The sequence below is a fragment of the Zychaea mexicana genome (genome assembly GCF_025766255.1).
Source record: "Zychaea mexicana strain RSA 1403 chromosome Unknown BDB00scaffold_84, whole genome shotgun sequence".
NCBI classification, from domain to species: Eukaryota; Fungi; Mucoromycota; class Mucoromycetes; order Mucorales; family Lichtheimiaceae; genus Zychaea; species Zychaea mexicana.
This window is the reverse complement of record NW_026516747.1, coordinates 51,258-66,795: the sequence shown is the minus strand read 5'-3', so window position 1 is coordinate 66,795 and position 15,538 is coordinate 51,258. Positions and strand designations below refer to the sequence as shown.

The following is a 15,538-nucleotide window of genomic DNA, read 5'->3' as shown; positions in this document are numbered from 1 at the left end:
GCCAAATGGCCATGCTTTCGCCTACAATAAGTCTTCATTGCTTCTCTGCTGACATAAAGAAATGAGGGTGAGTGTTGTGCTTCTGCTGGTTCGTGTTGAGAACGGGATGGTGGTGGTGATGATCGTGATTGGAGAGAGTACGTCAGCTTTGATGATGGCCTTTCTGTTTTCTTTTTTTTTCATGGCTTACAAGACTTTTATATTGCATACCTTGGGTATTCTTGACTGGTTCTCTTTTCCAAGTCTGACGCCTTGGTGATTGAAAAAGGTATGCGCTAAGTTGCTACCGTCATCATTCTGCCGTGCTAGATGCTGCTCTAAGGGATGGTCACTCTTTCTTCTTCAAGACTTTGGTACATACACCAGCTTTTATCAGTCGTTGGTCAAGGTGTGCGCACAGGTTGCTTTCATTTTCATGCCAGCCTGTCCTTTGATCCTCACTGCTAATTTCATTTGTGTTAACTTTTAACTCATATCGGTCATGCCTCTAAAGGCTCTTCTCGTTTCTTTTCTGTAAGCACTGTTCTCCACTGCCAAGAGAGTCTGTACGTACAACAAGCTGCTGAGAGCGCTGTACATATAGCCATAGGGACTGAAAAAAGTTAGGAACAGCATCTCCACACGATTGGCGAGCTGCATGTAGGGTCGTGGATTTAAAACTCAGTTGAAACGGGTCAACCTCTGTCATTTTGTTCAAAGCTCTTCCCCCTTCTCTGGTTTCTTAAACATTACAAATAAATCAATGGCTCGAACAAAGAAAACAGCAAGAAAAGTTGATTTTTCTGCTACAAGTGAGTTTAATCTTCTCTTTTGTTTGTTTTCAGCGATGGATCGGAGCCAGTTATGCATCTTGACGAGGTGTCCTTGATCTCAACCTTGTCGTCACTGTACTCATTTATTTTTTGAAAAACTACTCTATATGCCGGGAATCGCAATCACAACTAACGTGTGACGCCTACTGTCAGCTCCGTTGAGTAAAAAGCAGGTATGTTTGTAGGAAAAAAAAATAAAAAACGCATTTTCGTAACATTAATGAAACTAAACCAATACGGGAGTGTAGGCTCTTGGACATTTAGCTGTGATTGCTGTTTCTGCTTCTCAAGATCCGACCAAATTCGAAGGCATTCCCTTTGGTGGATACGGCGTTGTGTGCAACAACAAGGAACTCCCGAACGTCTCTGGCAGTCTATTTGGCACTTCTGCAAACTCCCTGTGTATTGAGCTGGAGGCAAGTATATCATATATCAAAAAATGAGAATGATCACTCTATATTTAAACGTATTTGCTCTTTTTCAAACATTTAAAGGGTATCAAACGTTTTATCGAAAGGTGTCCCAACAATCTCAATGTTACAGTGGTTACGCGCTGTGAAAAAGTATACAGATGTAAGTTATTAGTTCACGGACACCGTATCACTCTTTCAAAAGGATATTACGTATGTACAGCTATTAATCAATGCATCGTCTTTGGGAAATTAAAGTTTTAAAAGACCCAGAAAAGCGAATCAAGCCATCGAGGAAGGGGCAGGAAATCATAAATTGTATACACCTTGAGATCAATCAATTGCTGAGTGAAAAAAACATTACCCTCTTTGGCGCATTCACGGTAGCGTATTGGATCTTTTTTTTTTTGCTCTTGGATGAAACAAGCAATTGCCACTCATACCGTTATTTTCTTATCAAGTCGAATACAGAGATCAAAGCGCTGTTGTATCCTGCTGCATTTAGGCTTGCTCGTAAAGAACGAAAAGCACGGTATGTTTTTGGACATGTACAAAGTTGCTTGTACATCCGTACTTGCAGCTATTGTAAGTAAGCATAAATGATCTTATTGTTTCTTGCCATTGCTTTTTTCTATTATTTATGGATAGTGAAGTAACTGCTGACGCTGAACTGGCCAAGGCATATGATGAACAAGAGATGCAACAACTAAATGAGCATGCCAGCCTAATGCAAGGCGCTAGCAGTACCTCATATCTACAACAACAACAACAACAATCGATATTTTCCAACACATATTTGCAACAGCAACAGCAACTGCTAGTACCTTCTGATATGCAATTACAGCAACTGTTATCACAGCTACCACAATCACAGCAACGAGAATCACCTTCTTCAGGTATGCAGCCATCTCCTACTGCCACATATGTACAAACAACAGTGTCCTCCGGACCTGCTTCAATTCAGGCTGATGTAAAACCACCAGATGCTCATGCCAATCCTGGCGTTCATCGAACGAACAACAACAACAACAACAACAGCAACGATATCACCATTATTAGCGACGATGACGATGACGATGGTGACGAACTCTATGTGGATGCTGTCGATTATACCGGCTGGACCGACTTGGAAAGAAAGCGGCCGCAAATCCGTACCGTGGAAACAATGAATTAGTGGATTACTGATACTTTTCGTGGTTTTAATCAATGAAGGTGGTTAGCTGTTCATCCCAAGTCATCCTGCATCTATGTACATATATCTTATTGTGTTCAACAGTTTTTTCCTTTGAATACACATACTAGTATAGGATTTGTCACTGGCTTTTGTGTATACTCAAAGGGTATATAAATTAGGAGAGCCGCAAAGAATATATACCTTAATACGTTCCATTGAGAAGCATGGTTTTTTGCGTGGATGGCAATGTTTGGTGGATCTCTTAACGCATTTTCGTTTTGGTTTCTCTGGTTTTTTTTTTCGCCAAATGGCCATGCTTTCGCCTACAATAAGTCTTCATTGCTTCTCTGCTGACATAAAGAAATGAGGGTGAGTGTTGTGCTTCTGCTGGTTCGTGTTGAGAACGGGATGGTGGTGGTGATGATCGTGATTGGAGAGAGTACGTCAGCTTTGATGATGGCCTTTCTGTTTTCTTTTTTTTTCATGGCTTACAAGACTTTTATATTGCATACCTTGGGTATTCTTGACTGGTTCTCTTTTCCAAGTCTGACGCCTTGGTGATTGAAAAAGGTATGCGCTAAGTTGCTACCGTCATCATTCTGCCGTGCTAGATGCTGCTCTAAGGGATGGTCACTCTTTCTTCTTCAAGACTTTGGTACATACACCAGCTTTTATCAGTCGTTGGTCAAGGTGTGCGCACAGGTTGCTTTCATTTTCATGCCAGCCTGTCCTTTGATCCTCACTGCTAATTTCATTTGTGTTAACTTTTAACTCATATCGGTCATGCCTCTAAAGGCTCTTCTCGTTTCTTTTCTGTAAGCACTGTTCTCCACTGCCAAGAGAGTCTGTACGTACAACAAGCTGCTGAGAGCGCTGTACATATAGCCATAGGGACTGAAAAAAGTTAGGAACAGCATCTCCACACGATTGGCGAGCTGCATGTAGGGTCGTGGATTTAAAACTCAGTTGAAACGGGTCAACCTCTGTCATTTTGTTCAAAGCTCTTCCCCCTTCTCTGGTTTCTTAAACATTACAAATAAATCAATGGCTCGAACAAAGAAAACAGCAAGAAAAGTTGATTTTTCTGCTACAAGTGAGTTTAATCTTCTCTTTTGTTTGTTTTCAGCGATGGATCGGAGCCAGTTATGCATCTTGACGAGGTGTCCTTGATCTCAACCTTGTCGTCACTGTACTCATTTATTTTTTGAAAAACTACTCTATATGCCGGGAATCGCAATCACAACTAACGTGTGACGCCTACTGTCAGCTCCGTTGAGTAAAAAGCAGGTATGTTTGTAGGAAAAAAAAATAAAAAACGCATTTTCGTAACATTAATGAAACTAAACCAATACGGGAGTGTAGGCTCTTGGACATTTAGCTGTGATTGCTGTTTCTGCTTCTCAAGATCCGACCAAATTCGAAGGCATTCCCTTTGGTGGATACGGCGTTGTGTGCAACAACAAGGAACTCCCGAACGTCTCTGGCAGTCTATTTGGCACTTCTGCAAACTCCCTGTGTATTGAGCTGGAGGCAAGTATATCATATATCAAAAAATGAGAATGATCACTCTATATTTAAACGTATTTGCTCTTTTTCAAACATTTAAAGGGTATCAAACGTTTTATCGAAAGGTGTCCCAACAATCTCAATGTTACAGTGGTTACGCGCTGTGAAAAAGTATACAGATGTAAGTTATTAGTTCACGGACACCGTATCACTCTTTCAAAAGGATATTACGTATGTACAGCTATTAATCAATGCATCGTCTTTGGGAAATTAAAGTTTTAAAAGACCCAGAAAAGCGAATCAAGCCATCGAGGAAGGGGCAGGAAATCATAAATTGTATACACCTTGAGATCAATCAATTGCTGAGTGAAAAAAACATTACCCTCTTTGGCGCATTCACGGTAGCGTATTGGATCTTTTTTTTTTTGCTCTTGGATGAAACAAGCAATTGCCACTCATACCGTTATTTTCTTATCAAGTCGAATACAGAGATCAAAGCGCTGTTGTATCCTGCTGCATTTAGGCTTGCTCGTAAAGAACGAAAAGCACGGTATGTTTTTGGACATGTACAAAGTTGCTTGTACATCCGTACTTGCAGCTATTGTAAGTAAGCATAAATGATCTTATTGTTTCTTGCCATTGCTTTTTTCTATTATTTATGGATAGTGAAGTAACTGCTGACGCTGAACTGGCCAAGGCATATGATGAACAAGAGATGCAACAACTAAATGAGCATGCCAGCCTAATGCAAGGCGCTAGCAGTACCTCATATCTACAACAACAACAACAACAATCGATATTTTCCAACACATATTTGCAACAGCAACAGCAACTGCTAGTACCTTCTGATATGCAATTACAGCAACTGTTATCACAGCTACCACAATCACAGCAACGAGAATCACCTTCTTCAGGTATGCAGCCATCTCCTACTGCCACATATGTACAAACAACAGTGTCCTCCGGACCTGCTTCAATTCAGGCTGATGTAAAACCACCAGATGCTCATGCCAATCCTGGCGTTCATCGAACGAACAACAACAACAACAACAACAGCAACGATATCACCATTATTAGCGACGATGACGATGACGATGGTGACGAACTCTATGTGGATGCTGTCGATTATACCGGCTGGACCGACTTGGAAAGAAAGCGGCCGCAAATCCGTACCGTGGAAACAATGAATTAGTGGATTACTGATACTTTTCGTGGTTTTAATCAATGAAGGTGGTTAGCTGTTCATCCCAAGTCATCCTGCATCTATGTACATATATCTTATTGTGTTCAACAACTTTTTCCTTTAAAATACACATAGTATAGGATTTGTCACTGGCTTTTGTGTATACTCAAAGGGTATATAAATCAGGAGAGGCGCAAAGAACATATATAATTTAATACGTTCCATTGAGAAGCATGGTTTTTTGCGTAGATGGCAATGTTTGGTGGATCTCTTAATGCGAGACGGTCACATTTTCGTTTTGGTTTCTCTGGTTTTTTTTTTTTCGCCAAATGGCCATGCTTTCGCCTACAATAAGTCTTCAGTGCTTCTCTGCTGACATAAAGAAATGAGGGTGAGTGTTGTGCTTCTGCTGGTTCGTGTTGAGAACGGGATGGTGGTGGTGATGATCGTGATCGGAGAGAGTACGTCAGCTTTGATGATGGCCTTTCTGTTTTCTTTTTTTTTTCATGGCTTACAAGGCTTTTATATTGCATACCTTGGGTTTTCTTGACTGGATCTCTTTTCCAAGTCTGACACCTTGGTGATTGGAAAAAGTATGCGCTTATTCTTTTATAAGTTGCTACCGTCATCATTCTGCCGTGCTAGATGCTGCTCTAAGGGATGGTCACTCTTTCTTCTTCAAGACTTTGGTACATACACCAGCTTTTATCAGTCGTTGGTCAAGGTGTGCGCACAGGTTGCTTTCATTTTCATGCCAGCCTGTCCTTTCATCCTCACTGCTAAGTTCATTTGTGTTAACTTTTAACTCATATCGGTCATGCCGGCCAAGCCTTTCACCAAGGCATCAATACCAAAAATACAGACCACTCAAGCCAGCAAGATCTGCTTTCAACGGATTGGAAATTCAAGAAAAAGGACACCACTGTAATAATCGTATAGCACTTGTTTCAGAAAGATGTTTATACTACCCATAATACGTTGTAGATTAGGCTTATTGAGGGATTCTGGAGTCTGTCATCCCGTCCCCAAAAACACACTCTATCCGCTTGCGCCGGACAAATTGTTATACTACTACTGCCTGGAAGTGCGTACGCTGACGCAGTGATAGGCTCTGATAATACCCCCATTCGTATGTCGTTTGTCCCAAATAATATGGAAACATGACGATACATGTTTATATTTCATAACTGTTTATCGCATACTGCGCACAGAGATGACGTATGTACTGTTACTCAACGCACGCGGGCGCGCAAGTCGTTCAAAATTACAACTGATGCTGATCATACTTTCAAAATCGTTTGATCCATGAATTTGCTGTTATCACTTTCTGCATGCATGTTTGGAAACTGCCTGAAATAGAACGAGGTCAGTCAGCTGACCAGATTACAATGTGGGGGGCGGGAAGGAGCAAAGGCAACGGTCATAACGAACATGACTTCTTTCTCTCTCTCTCTCTCTCTTTGTTTGTATATATATATATACCTGATATAATCACAGAATGAGCTTGAACTGGGCAATGCTCACGTCGAATGGCGAGGACAGCGGCGGTGATCCAGTTCTACTTCCTGGCGAACAAGGTCGCCTTTATGCTCAAGATAAAATTAAAGCAGTACTTGAAGAGTAAAGTCGTTTCCCCTTCGCAATTGGTTTAAAATGCTGATATCAAACAAACGGTCCTTACTACTACTACTACTACTTCCTATAGCCAGTCTTCTTCTCGTTGGGAAGCCAAAGGTCGCGTGTGGATCTCTAATCAACGGGTAAAGAATATTGCACAGCTAACCTCGGCAGCCACAATAAAAAAGTAACGATGAAAAGATGATCGACATTATTTTTGTACAATGGTGAGAGTAGATTGTGGTGATTGCCGAGTCAGGATCGTTCCGTACATTGAATATACCATTGACAAGCTTCAAAAACTGGAAGTTGGAACAACCTTGGTTTTCAGCGAATTATATTAACGGCACAGTTGTACCTACACCAGGAGGTGGATTACAACGACCTACAACACTCACACTCACATTCACAGAAGGAGGTAAAATACACACTTTATATCGATGCCTTTTCTCTTTTCTTTTTGTGTATGTCATGATATATATATATAGAGAGTGTGTGTTGTGAAACTGAGAGATTCTCTTTTTTTCGTGGATAGGTGCTATTGAGTTTACAACAGTTTATCGTAACTTGATGGAGAGGGTCGTTACAGGAGGTAAAAGCGGGGAAAACAACTGTTTTGTGTGTTTTTGTGGAGAGAGAGAGAGAGAGAGGTTAAGAAGGGGTGATGAGAAGGAAATAAGAGGGCTTAAACTAAAAACATAGAAAAAACATAATGCGTAATGTATATATATATATATATATATATATATATGTGTGTGTGTGTGTGTTATGTATAAATGTAGGGATGGAAGAACCGTTACCGTTGTATCAAGCTCCAGCACCTTGAAGAAATAAAAACAGTCTGCTGTGTTGTGTTGTGTGTACGTACAAGGCAAAAAGACGGTTGATATGTGTTTGTTGATTGCTGGTCCTTATTGTGCGTGGAGAGACAGAGAGAGAAAAAGAGAGAGAGTACACGTGAGAAAAGAGGCAGGGTATCGGCACAACAAAAGAAAAGGCGGAACTACAGAATAGAAACAAGAAGAAAAGAAGATGATGTAATGTACTGCTACAAATTGGTTTGTTTGTTCGGTGTGAGTGTGTGTGTTTGTAAATAACATGTGTGCGGATGATGTATAGAGTGTGGACAAGTGTGTGTTTGTGGATATGATGCTTTGGGGGTTAGTGGGGAAGGAGGAGTTGTGATATAATTCTCTAATAAGTTCTTTGCTTTTTTCTTTTTTTTTTACATGACATGGCCCTCGCTCCGTTGCAGATCTTCAAAGCCAGTGTTGGAAGCAGCATTCGGATTGGATCCCATCAATAACGATGACCATTGTTCGTTCATCAACAAGTCGTTCATCATTGCTGCCGTTGCTTCATCATTGGTCGGTGGATCTACCATCATCATACTGCTCGCATCCATCGTGCTAGTAGTAGGAGCCGTTGTTGTTGTTGTCGATGCAATGCTTTCCGCGCTAACTGATACTACGCCCATTGTAGGAGTAGTACTAGCAGTGGAAGGTATTTGGGAGGAATATCCAAGATAGTCATTACCATTAGTAGTAGTGGTGGTGGTGGTATCGTCCAATTTGTGTATAACGTTGTTGTTCAATGCTGCTGCAGCAGCAGTGGCGGTATCAATGTTCATCATGGTATCATTTGAGGTGGAATCCGAATAATTAATATAATCCATGGGCTGCATCATTCCTGCAGCGTCGGAATATGCTGGAGTGAGGGGTGGTGCAATTGCAGTAGCAGTGGCAGCATGATGGTGATGATGATGCTGATGATGATGCTGTTGCTGGTGAGGGTGGTGATGCTGGTGAGGGTGGTGATGCTGGTGGTGCGGAACAGCAGCAGCTACAGGGCCACTGGCAGGGACAGAGATGGTATGTCGACGATGATGCTGTGCTGCCACTGCTGCTGCAACAGCTTGTTGTTGTTGTTGCTGTGTAGCCATTTGCTGTTGTTGTTGTTGTTGCTGGTGATGCTGATGTTGTCGTGGAATTTGCGCTTGTTGTTGTTGTTGTTGTTGTTGTTGTTGTTGTTGTTGTTGTTGTTGTTGTTGTTGTTGTTGCTGTGGTAAAGGAGCTGGCGGTTGTTGTTGTGGTGGTGGTGGCGGCGGAGCAGGAGGAGCGTGCCGTACAGGCATATAATGCTGTTGTTGCTGGCGTTGAGCATAGTAGGATGGCATCATGGCCGTCATGGAAGATTGACGACGCAATTGGCGGGTCATGCGCTGTGGTTGTTGTTGTTGCTGTGGATACGGATTGGGAAATCCATCGTGGTGCCCCATTTCGGCAAAGTGGCTATGGTAACCAAAATCAGATGCTGCTGCGTGGGGCGAGGATCTTGCCTTTGCCGATGGCCAATTGCCTCCTCCACCGATCGGGCTGTTCATGTGCGCTCTTCGCAGAGAACGTAGATCTTCTTGAGAGTATGACCAGTGATGACTCAGCCGAGACTTGCGATACGTAGTAGCAGGTGGATTGTTGACAAAGTGCTGCTGCTGCTGCTGAGGGTGTTGCGGATGGTGAACATGGTGGAGATGCTGTTGTTGTTGGGCTTGTTGTTGCTCTTGTGGGATGTGTGGGAGCGGCTGCTGATGATGGTTGTACAGCGGGATATTGACTCCACCTTGCATCATCATCAGTGATGCGAACCTTGAAGGGTCAGAAATCGTTGCACTCGAGTTCAACAGCGTTGCTTGGCTGAACGGAACACCACCATCCATCATGTATGGTGAAGTGTTGTTGGCACCAGGTAGTACTCCCTGCTGTTGCTGTTGCTGCTGTTGTTGTTGCTGCTGTTGTTGTTGCTGTTGTTGCTGCTGTTGAGGTGGATACCATTGGCCGCCAAGAGGAGCATGTTTAGCCATTTGCATCAGCTGTGTATTTCCAGTACCGGTAAGTGTGTGTCGTCGTGACTTTGGTAATTTGATCGTTCGTGCAGCACCAGGACGCGTGGGCATATCCACTGACGACGATAACACCGGGGAGGAGGAGGTCGAGGAAGCATCAGAAAGAGACACACGATCCGCGGGTATTGGCTGCTGTAGTGATGCTGCTGATTGTGTGGGTGCCGAAGAAGAAACATAAGTGCTATCCGTAGATGATGTTGTGCTAGCATTACTGCTATGTCCGGGTGACGAATATACACCAGCATTGGCTGTTGTTGTTGCTGCTGCTGCTGTTGTAGATGTTGTCGTGGTAGTAGCACTTGCTGCACGATTGTTGTTTATATTGTTTTCATTACTAACATGAGTGCTGCCATTGTTACTGCTGCTGCTACTGCTGCTGATATTGTTGTTATTAGCGTTGCTATTACTGCTCGTGTTCACAGCCAGACGATCATACATTTGGGCCAGCTCAGCCTCTTTGATATGAGAGTGGAACTCCATAGCAGGCGACTCTGCAGCTAAACGGTTCAGGATGTTCAATGCCTTGACATACTGCTGCTTAGCCTGATCCACCAGTGTTTTGTCCTGGGTCGTCGTCGTCGTTGTCATACCGTCACGATGAACAGTCGCAGCCATAGTGACACAATGAATGGTATGCTGGATACCGCGCGTAGGATAGCTGAATGCATCCATCGCCTGACTTTCCAAAATGGTTTCTGCAATCTGCGTAATGTTTGATGCAGATGCAGCACACAGCTGCTGGTGCTGGTAAGGTTCCATTTCGAGATCGCACGAAGGAAGTGGATGCAGTACATAGTGGCGGTGCAGTAAAATGACACTGAAATGGTAAGTCATATGCAGGAAACCGACAAACACATTGCTGATTGGCTGCTTGTCTGTAGGGTATACCGTCGAGTTTTGTGTGGGGCCGTACGACAGTGATGCAGGCAGCTCATGCACAAAGTTTTCCAGATGCGTGTTGAGCAGAAACAGCTTCCCTTGTTCTTCTATAATTTGCACCTGGTTGCGCTGGTCGCCTTGAGCATGCTGTCGTGTCGTCACGCGTCGAGACATGAGCAAAATCTCGGACAGAATTCGTGCAAGTTGGATCACGGCATTGTTGTTAGTAACAACTTCTTCGAGGTAAGGTCCCTCTTCGCTCGTTGCCAGTGGGAACTCGGTGGTACACTCGATATTAGCAAAATAGGGCTCACGTCCTTGTTCGATGCTATTTCAACGAGAAGAGAAGGTGTAAGACCTTTTTGCCCAACTTTCAAGTCAAAGCCAAAGAAATAAAAACCACACAGGAAAAAGATCTCTTTGTTTTTATACCTCATCATCAGATCATAGATAAACACCATCCAAAAAGTACGCTTCTTTTCCTCATATCCTTGTGGATCCTCATCCGGGCCTGGGACTGGATCGAGCTTTGGCAAACCAAGGTCGTTACACATCCGTACTGCCATCCCGAGATAGAGACCTGGACGATGGAAAAAGCCTAGTCGTCGGTAATACTCTTGATACTTTGTCAACAACACAAGTGCCTGTATGGTCGAGACGCGTGGCGCATCCGAATACTCGTCAATCTTGGCAAAAGCACGCTGATAGAACGAAAATCCAGGGGCAATCTGCCCTGAGGAAGCGCCAGTGTACTCGCCGGTCCAGCGTGACGCGACAGCACACATGGCATAGAGCAGCAAGGGCGAGGGTGGATCCTCGGCCTTGCTGGACAGTTGTTTGTAAAAGTAGGGATTGTGGATCATGGGGACGTATTTGTGTACGTGTGTGAAATAGGTCTTGATGAGCGACTGTGGAACGTCGTGCGGCAGCGCCGTTACAGCAGTCGATGGATATCCCTCAGATCCAGTATCAGTGTCCATTTTCTGTGATCCGTCCATAGTACTGGTATTACTGTTGCTGGTGGTAATGGTGGTGGTGGTGGTGGTGGTGGTGGTGTTGCTGTTACTGCTACTGTCGTACTTCATTGGTGATTGCTTTGAGCCAAACGAGGATATCATGGGCTCGCCTGAAGCGTGGATGCTGGGTATTCGGTCAATCCGTGCCTTGATGTCGTTCACGTACATGGCCTGGCCAATTTCATTGATGCTGAAACGATCGGCTTCGTCAATGGATGATTGTTGTGTATTTGGACTACACGGTGCAGCAGATGATACGCTCGGCCCTTCGTCCTCTATATACATCATTGTCGTCATCGTTGTAGTATGTTCAATATAAAAAAGCTTAATGAGGGGGTGGGGGCATATTGCGATACCACAAACGATGGGAATGATCAACATTACACCATCCGCTTTTGTAACTCTACCTTCTTTGACCACCACTGAACTACTTCCAGTAGTAGTACCTGTGGTGTCCATTGCATCATCTTGTTGGTGGTGTTGCTGTGACGGTGACGAGGGTGACGAGGTATTGAGTGCTTTGACGCTGTCCAAGGATAACGCGTCGTCGAGAATACGGCGTGCAGGTCCATCAATTGTGCGTAGTGCCTTTTCGATGAGATGCAGACGCGCCTCCAGCAGCTCAATGTATTGTTTCGGTGGACCTCGTTTGGGAGGTAGTTTTGCAAACACACACGCAATTTCAGATTTTCGACACTTGGAGCAAGGCTGGACGCCATCGCATTTTACCTGGCATATTCCGCAGAGAGTGTGAGGATTTCCGTTGCAACGGTCCAACGCTTTTTTAATTTTATATTTGCCACCCCTCCCTCCCCCGCCCCCCTCTTTCTGTTGTCTCTTTCTGTTGTCTCTTTCTCTCTCTCTCTCTCTCTCTCATTCCCACTTGCACCGGCTTATACAAGCAGCCCACTACTACCCCTTGCCCTTTTTCTACTTTTCTGTATGATGTGACGCCATGTGCTCTCTCTCTCTTTCTCTCACCCCGCCCAAGTAGCCCGAGTAGTAAAACAAAAAACATGCAAAATTTACCTTGCGTTTTCGGCACTCGTCACAGGCACGCATGCTCTTGCTTCGTCTATTTGGATGATTGCTTGCGCCCGTTGCACTCGTTGTGTTGTTGTTGTTGTTGTTATGATTATTATTATTAGAGTTGGAAGAACAAGTGCCGCCACCTTTCTTTGTAGTTCTTTTGGTCGGTTCCGGAGTTGCCGACGATTCCGGAGAGCTGGTGTGTTGCTCGGTCGTCTCCATTTTGGACGTAATTGTGAGTCGAATGTGTTAGCAATGAAGAGAGAAAGAAGAAGAAAACGGGGTGGGTGCAGTTCGGAATGAGAATAAACAAGTGTTCTGGCAGGGCCCTTGATTCCGGGTGGCGAAATAATAATAATTATATAATAATAAAAGAAGCAAGCAAGCAAGCACACAACAAAAAAAAAAAAGAGGTTGGGAGAAGAAAAAGAGAAAAGGTTTGTGTGTGTGCTGTTGTGGTTGTTGTTGTTGTGCAAGTGGGGGTAGTAAGGAAAGAAAAGAAAGGGATCAACAAGCGCGCAGTAAACCCACTCTCCAAAAGAGCCAAAAAGTAAAAGCCTTTGCTGAGTTTTTATCCTTAGTATGCAGTGGCCAAGCAGCACTGATAGCCACTGCCACTGCTGCTGTGACCTATTGGCAGGACAAGAGTAAGAAAAAAAGGTACAGTCCGAAACAAAAGAGTTTTGGGCTACTTCCATAATGATTGTGTTATCCTTCCATCCAAATACGGTAAAGACAATGTTGCTCACACACACACACACCCCCTCTCTCTCTCTCTATGGGTATGGGGGTGGGGTGGGGATGATAGGTACTACTTTACTCTTTTCCCATGTCGATCAATCCATTATAGCTCATAAACGAACGAAACACAGGGAAAGCAACAACAGAGCGAGTGTTATTATCGCAAACATGATATCTACAACCCAGTCATCATGTAGTAGTAGTATTAAGACCGCCTCGCACTGCTACACTCGCACGCCGGGGATAGCCCGTGGTCTGTACGCCTGCGCTCTCGGCAATAACACGCGATATGTCTGTGAGCGACACGACGCCAATGGGTCTGCCCATGTCGTCGGTGACCCATACACGGTGGGATCGAGTGGCTAGCAGTTTGGCGATCGCAAATCCAAGACGTGTGTCCAGCCGGACATCGAATACGGGCAAGCGGTCCTACAGTTCATTTTGATTGGAAGGGTTTTACTTTGTTGCATTATATAGCTTCAGCCGACTCGGGCATGGATTGCTGCTAATACGGGGAGCGGGGGTAACTAACTTACCTGCCCATCCTCGATGCCTTGCTCGGTTCGTACCATGCTCACAAATTGGAAACAAGTTATCCACAGCAGTTTGTGTTTGAAATCCTTCATCACATGCTATACGTGTACACCCAATAATGAACAACCTTATTAGGCGATCCTCCTTCCACTACTTACTACCAAAACACATCCTCCTTCCCCCCACCCCCTCCCTTATCCAACCACCCAGCCCGTCACATGGTTTGCATGTATTATATGCAGTATGTTATGATTTGTTTACCTTGATGTCCGTCATGCTAATGTTACCCAGGGCAACTCCATTGGCGCCCACCACGGCCACAGAGGAGACTCCGTGTTGGCCTGTGCGTCATACATTATAACAAACAATGGCCGTTTTGATTAGCATATTTTTGTCATATCTATCGTGTGAAAAAGCATAATACTCTACTCATTAATGAAAGTGCATCGAGGACACGCGCATCTGCGCCTGCACTTATTACGTCTGTCTCACCCAAGCCCAGCTGACGTAGCTAACAGTGTGGAAAAAGTAACACGGTTAAACAACAAGCGATGGCAACAAAAGAGCGGGTTAGAACAAATATGGAAAGAGAGTAACCATGTGTGCCTCATTCTATCATCCATTACCGTTTGGCCCAAGAGCTTCTCAATGGTAGGAAACTGTTTTCGATTGTTGTAGAGATATTCGACGACTGTTGATTGTGACAAGATACCCTTTACACAATGGATGATGTCAGTACGCTTCCTTGTACCAAACTCCTTATTTGTCCCACATGGAGAAAAGCTTTACCTGGATGCCACCATTGGGGTCCATAACACATACTACATTATCGTTTTCAGTCACAAAGTAACAAGGAGACCTCTTGTCAAAAATACAAAAACCTCCGAGTAGGTTACATTGCACAGAGACACAGAAAGAAAAACACGACATTTACCGCGATGTGTACCACAAGCAAACTCTTCAATGGCCGATAGCAAGGTTGACTCCGGGAGAATCGAATAGAATGGATTCTTTTGAGAAAGATCTATCATCACCCCACATCATTCAAAGTTAGCTTATTTCACATCAAGCAGCAGAGCAAACAAACAAACATAACCCAATGCATATATATAACTAACCACTCGCAAGTTTTACGGGAACAGACTGTCCGTAAATAGCACGACGAATGATATCTGTAATCTCCAGAGTCGCGTCCTCACCCGAACCCTGTTGTTGTTGTTGTTGTTGTTGTTGTTGTTGTTGTTGTTGTTGAAGATGGCCTGGGACTTGGTCCAACAAGACAAGCAAAAGATAGGCAATCACATCGCCGTAATCAAACATGCCCACATACTCGGGTGCCGACTGCGTGCTATCAAATACCGGTGCTGACGATATGTTGTTTTTGATCAAAATACCACACGCGTCTTCTACTGGAAGCATTCCGTCACTGTTCATAATTATATAAAGTGAGTGTGGTGTTGTTTTCTTCTTCTTCAGATACAAAGGTCGAATCACAAAACATTAGACATCACTTGTAGGAAAAAAAGATTTACATTGTAATGACTTTTTGTGTCTTCATGAGTGTGCCAGCAGGAATCATGCACCAGTCGTGCGGCTTATCACTGAGTCCTTCACGGTGAGTCGCCATTTTGTTGTGAATAAATGTAAAAGTTGATTAGAAAGAAGAAAAAACCGTATATTGTGGTGTGTGCAGGGTACGGGTCAAGAAAAGAAAGGCCAACCGAGAGAAAAAAAA

At 43.9% G+C, this 15,538-nt stretch overlaps 6 protein-coding genes across 6 annotated transcripts; 3 read left to right on the top strand and 3 right to left on the bottom strand.

Annotated features, from left to right (window-relative positions):
- Positions 1-485: 485 nt before the first annotated feature.
- Positions 486-2,611, top strand: BDB00DRAFT_842245 (uncharacterized protein). The gene is made up of 7 exons (XM_053124872.1): positions 486-791; positions 966-985; positions 1,061-1,228; positions 1,307-1,385; positions 1,481-1,605; positions 1,684-1,754; positions 1,871-2,611. Exons 1-7 carry the CDS (start codon positions 743-745, stop codon positions 2,394-2,396), a joined length of 1,038 nt encoding a protein of 345 aa, XP_052975880.1. The 5' UTR covers positions 486-742; the 3' UTR covers positions 2,397-2,611.
- A 572-nt stretch (positions 2,612-3,183) lies between these two features.
- BDB00DRAFT_842237 (uncharacterized protein) lies at positions 3,184-5,292 on the top strand. The gene is made up of 8 exons (XM_053124871.1): positions 3,184-3,489; positions 3,664-3,683; positions 3,759-3,926; positions 4,005-4,083; positions 4,179-4,303; positions 4,382-4,452; positions 4,569-5,132; positions 5,221-5,292. The coding sequence occupies exons 1-7, from the start codon at positions 3,441-3,443 to the stop codon at positions 5,092-5,094; spliced, it is 1,038 nt and encodes a 345-aa protein (XP_052975879.1). The 5' UTR covers positions 3,184-3,440; the 3' UTR covers positions 5,095-5,132; positions 5,221-5,292.
- Positions 5,293-6,520: 1,228 nt separating this feature from the next.
- Positions 6,521-7,441, top strand: BDB00DRAFT_842225 (uncharacterized protein). Its single transcript, XM_053124870.1, has 4 exons — positions 6,521-6,705; positions 6,791-6,845; positions 6,940-7,120; positions 7,238-7,441. Exons 1-4 carry the CDS (start codon positions 6,584-6,586, stop codon positions 7,402-7,404), a joined length of 525 nt encoding a protein of 174 aa, XP_052975878.1. The 5' UTR covers positions 6,521-6,583; the 3' UTR covers positions 7,405-7,441.
- Positions 7,442-10,052: 2,611 nt separating this feature from the next.
- On the bottom strand, positions 10,053-11,784 carry BDB00DRAFT_884436 (fungal-specific transcription factor domain-containing protein; the record flags this gene model as incomplete). The annotated part of the gene is made up of 3 exons (XM_053128329.1): positions 10,053-10,101; positions 10,137-10,811; positions 10,916-11,784. The coding sequence occupies 3 exons, from the start codon at positions 11,782-11,784 to the stop codon at positions 10,053-10,055; spliced, it is 1,593 nt and encodes a 530-aa protein (XP_052975877.1).
- A 700-nt stretch (positions 11,785-12,484) lies between these two features.
- On the bottom strand, positions 12,485-13,522 carry BDB00DRAFT_605130 (uncharacterized protein). Its single transcript, XM_053117998.1, has one exon. It carries the CDS (start codon positions 13,224-13,226, stop codon positions 12,525-12,527), a length of 702 nt encoding a protein of 233 aa, XP_052975876.1. The 5' UTR covers positions 13,227-13,522; the 3' UTR covers positions 12,485-12,524.
- BDB00DRAFT_770242 (uncharacterized protein) lies at positions 13,459-15,430 on the bottom strand (the record flags this gene model as incomplete). The annotated part of the gene is made up of 9 exons (XM_053119867.1): positions 13,459-13,698; positions 13,806-13,901; positions 14,065-14,144; positions 14,233-14,314; positions 14,430-14,516; positions 14,593-14,624; positions 14,738-14,827; positions 14,922-15,229; positions 15,336-15,430. The coding sequence occupies 9 exons, from the start codon at positions 15,428-15,430 to the stop codon at positions 13,459-13,461; spliced, it is 1,110 nt and encodes a 369-aa protein (XP_052975875.1).
- Between the last annotated feature and the right edge of the window lie 108 nt (positions 15,431-15,538).

Excerpts from the sequence above, each read along its gene's own strand:
- BDB00DRAFT_842245 (XM_053124872.1), top strand. The coding sequence starts at position 743 with ATGGCTCGAACAAAGAAAACAGCAAGAAAAGTTGATTTTTCTGCTACA. Across the intron at positions 1,229-1,306 it reads CCCTGTGTATTGAGCTGGAG|GGTATCAAACGTTTTATCGA; the intron begins GCAAGTATATCA and ends AAACATTTAAAG. Across the intron at positions 1,606-1,683 it reads CCCTCTTTGGCGCATTCACG|TCGAATACAGAGATCAAAGC; the intron begins GTAGCGTATTGG and ends TTTCTTATCAAG.
- BDB00DRAFT_842237 (XM_053124871.1), top strand. The coding sequence starts at position 3,441 with ATGGCTCGAACAAAGAAAACAGCAAGAAAAGTTGATTTTTCTGCTACA. Across the intron at positions 4,084-4,178 it reads CTGTGAAAAAGTATACAGAT|TTTTAAAAGACCCAGAAAAG; the intron begins GTAAGTTATTAG and ends GGGAAATTAAAG. Across the intron at positions 4,304-4,381 it reads CCCTCTTTGGCGCATTCACG|TCGAATACAGAGATCAAAGC; the intron begins GTAGCGTATTGG and ends TTTCTTATCAAG.
- BDB00DRAFT_842225 (XM_053124870.1), top strand. The coding sequence starts at position 6,584 with ATGAGCTTGAACTGGGCAATGCTCACGTCGAATGGCGAGGACAGCGGC. Across the intron at positions 6,706-6,790 it reads ATTAAAGCAGTACTTGAAGA|CCAGTCTTCTTCTCGTTGGG; the intron begins GTAAAGTCGTTT and ends TACTTCCTATAG. Across the intron at positions 6,846-6,939 it reads TGTGGATCTCTAATCAACGG|ATTGTGGTGATTGCCGAGTC; the intron begins GTAAAGAATATT and ends TGGTGAGAGTAG.
- BDB00DRAFT_605130 (XM_053117998.1), bottom strand. The coding sequence starts at position 13,226 with ATGGAAGTAGCCCAAAACTCTTTTGTTTCGGACTGTACCTTTTTTTCT.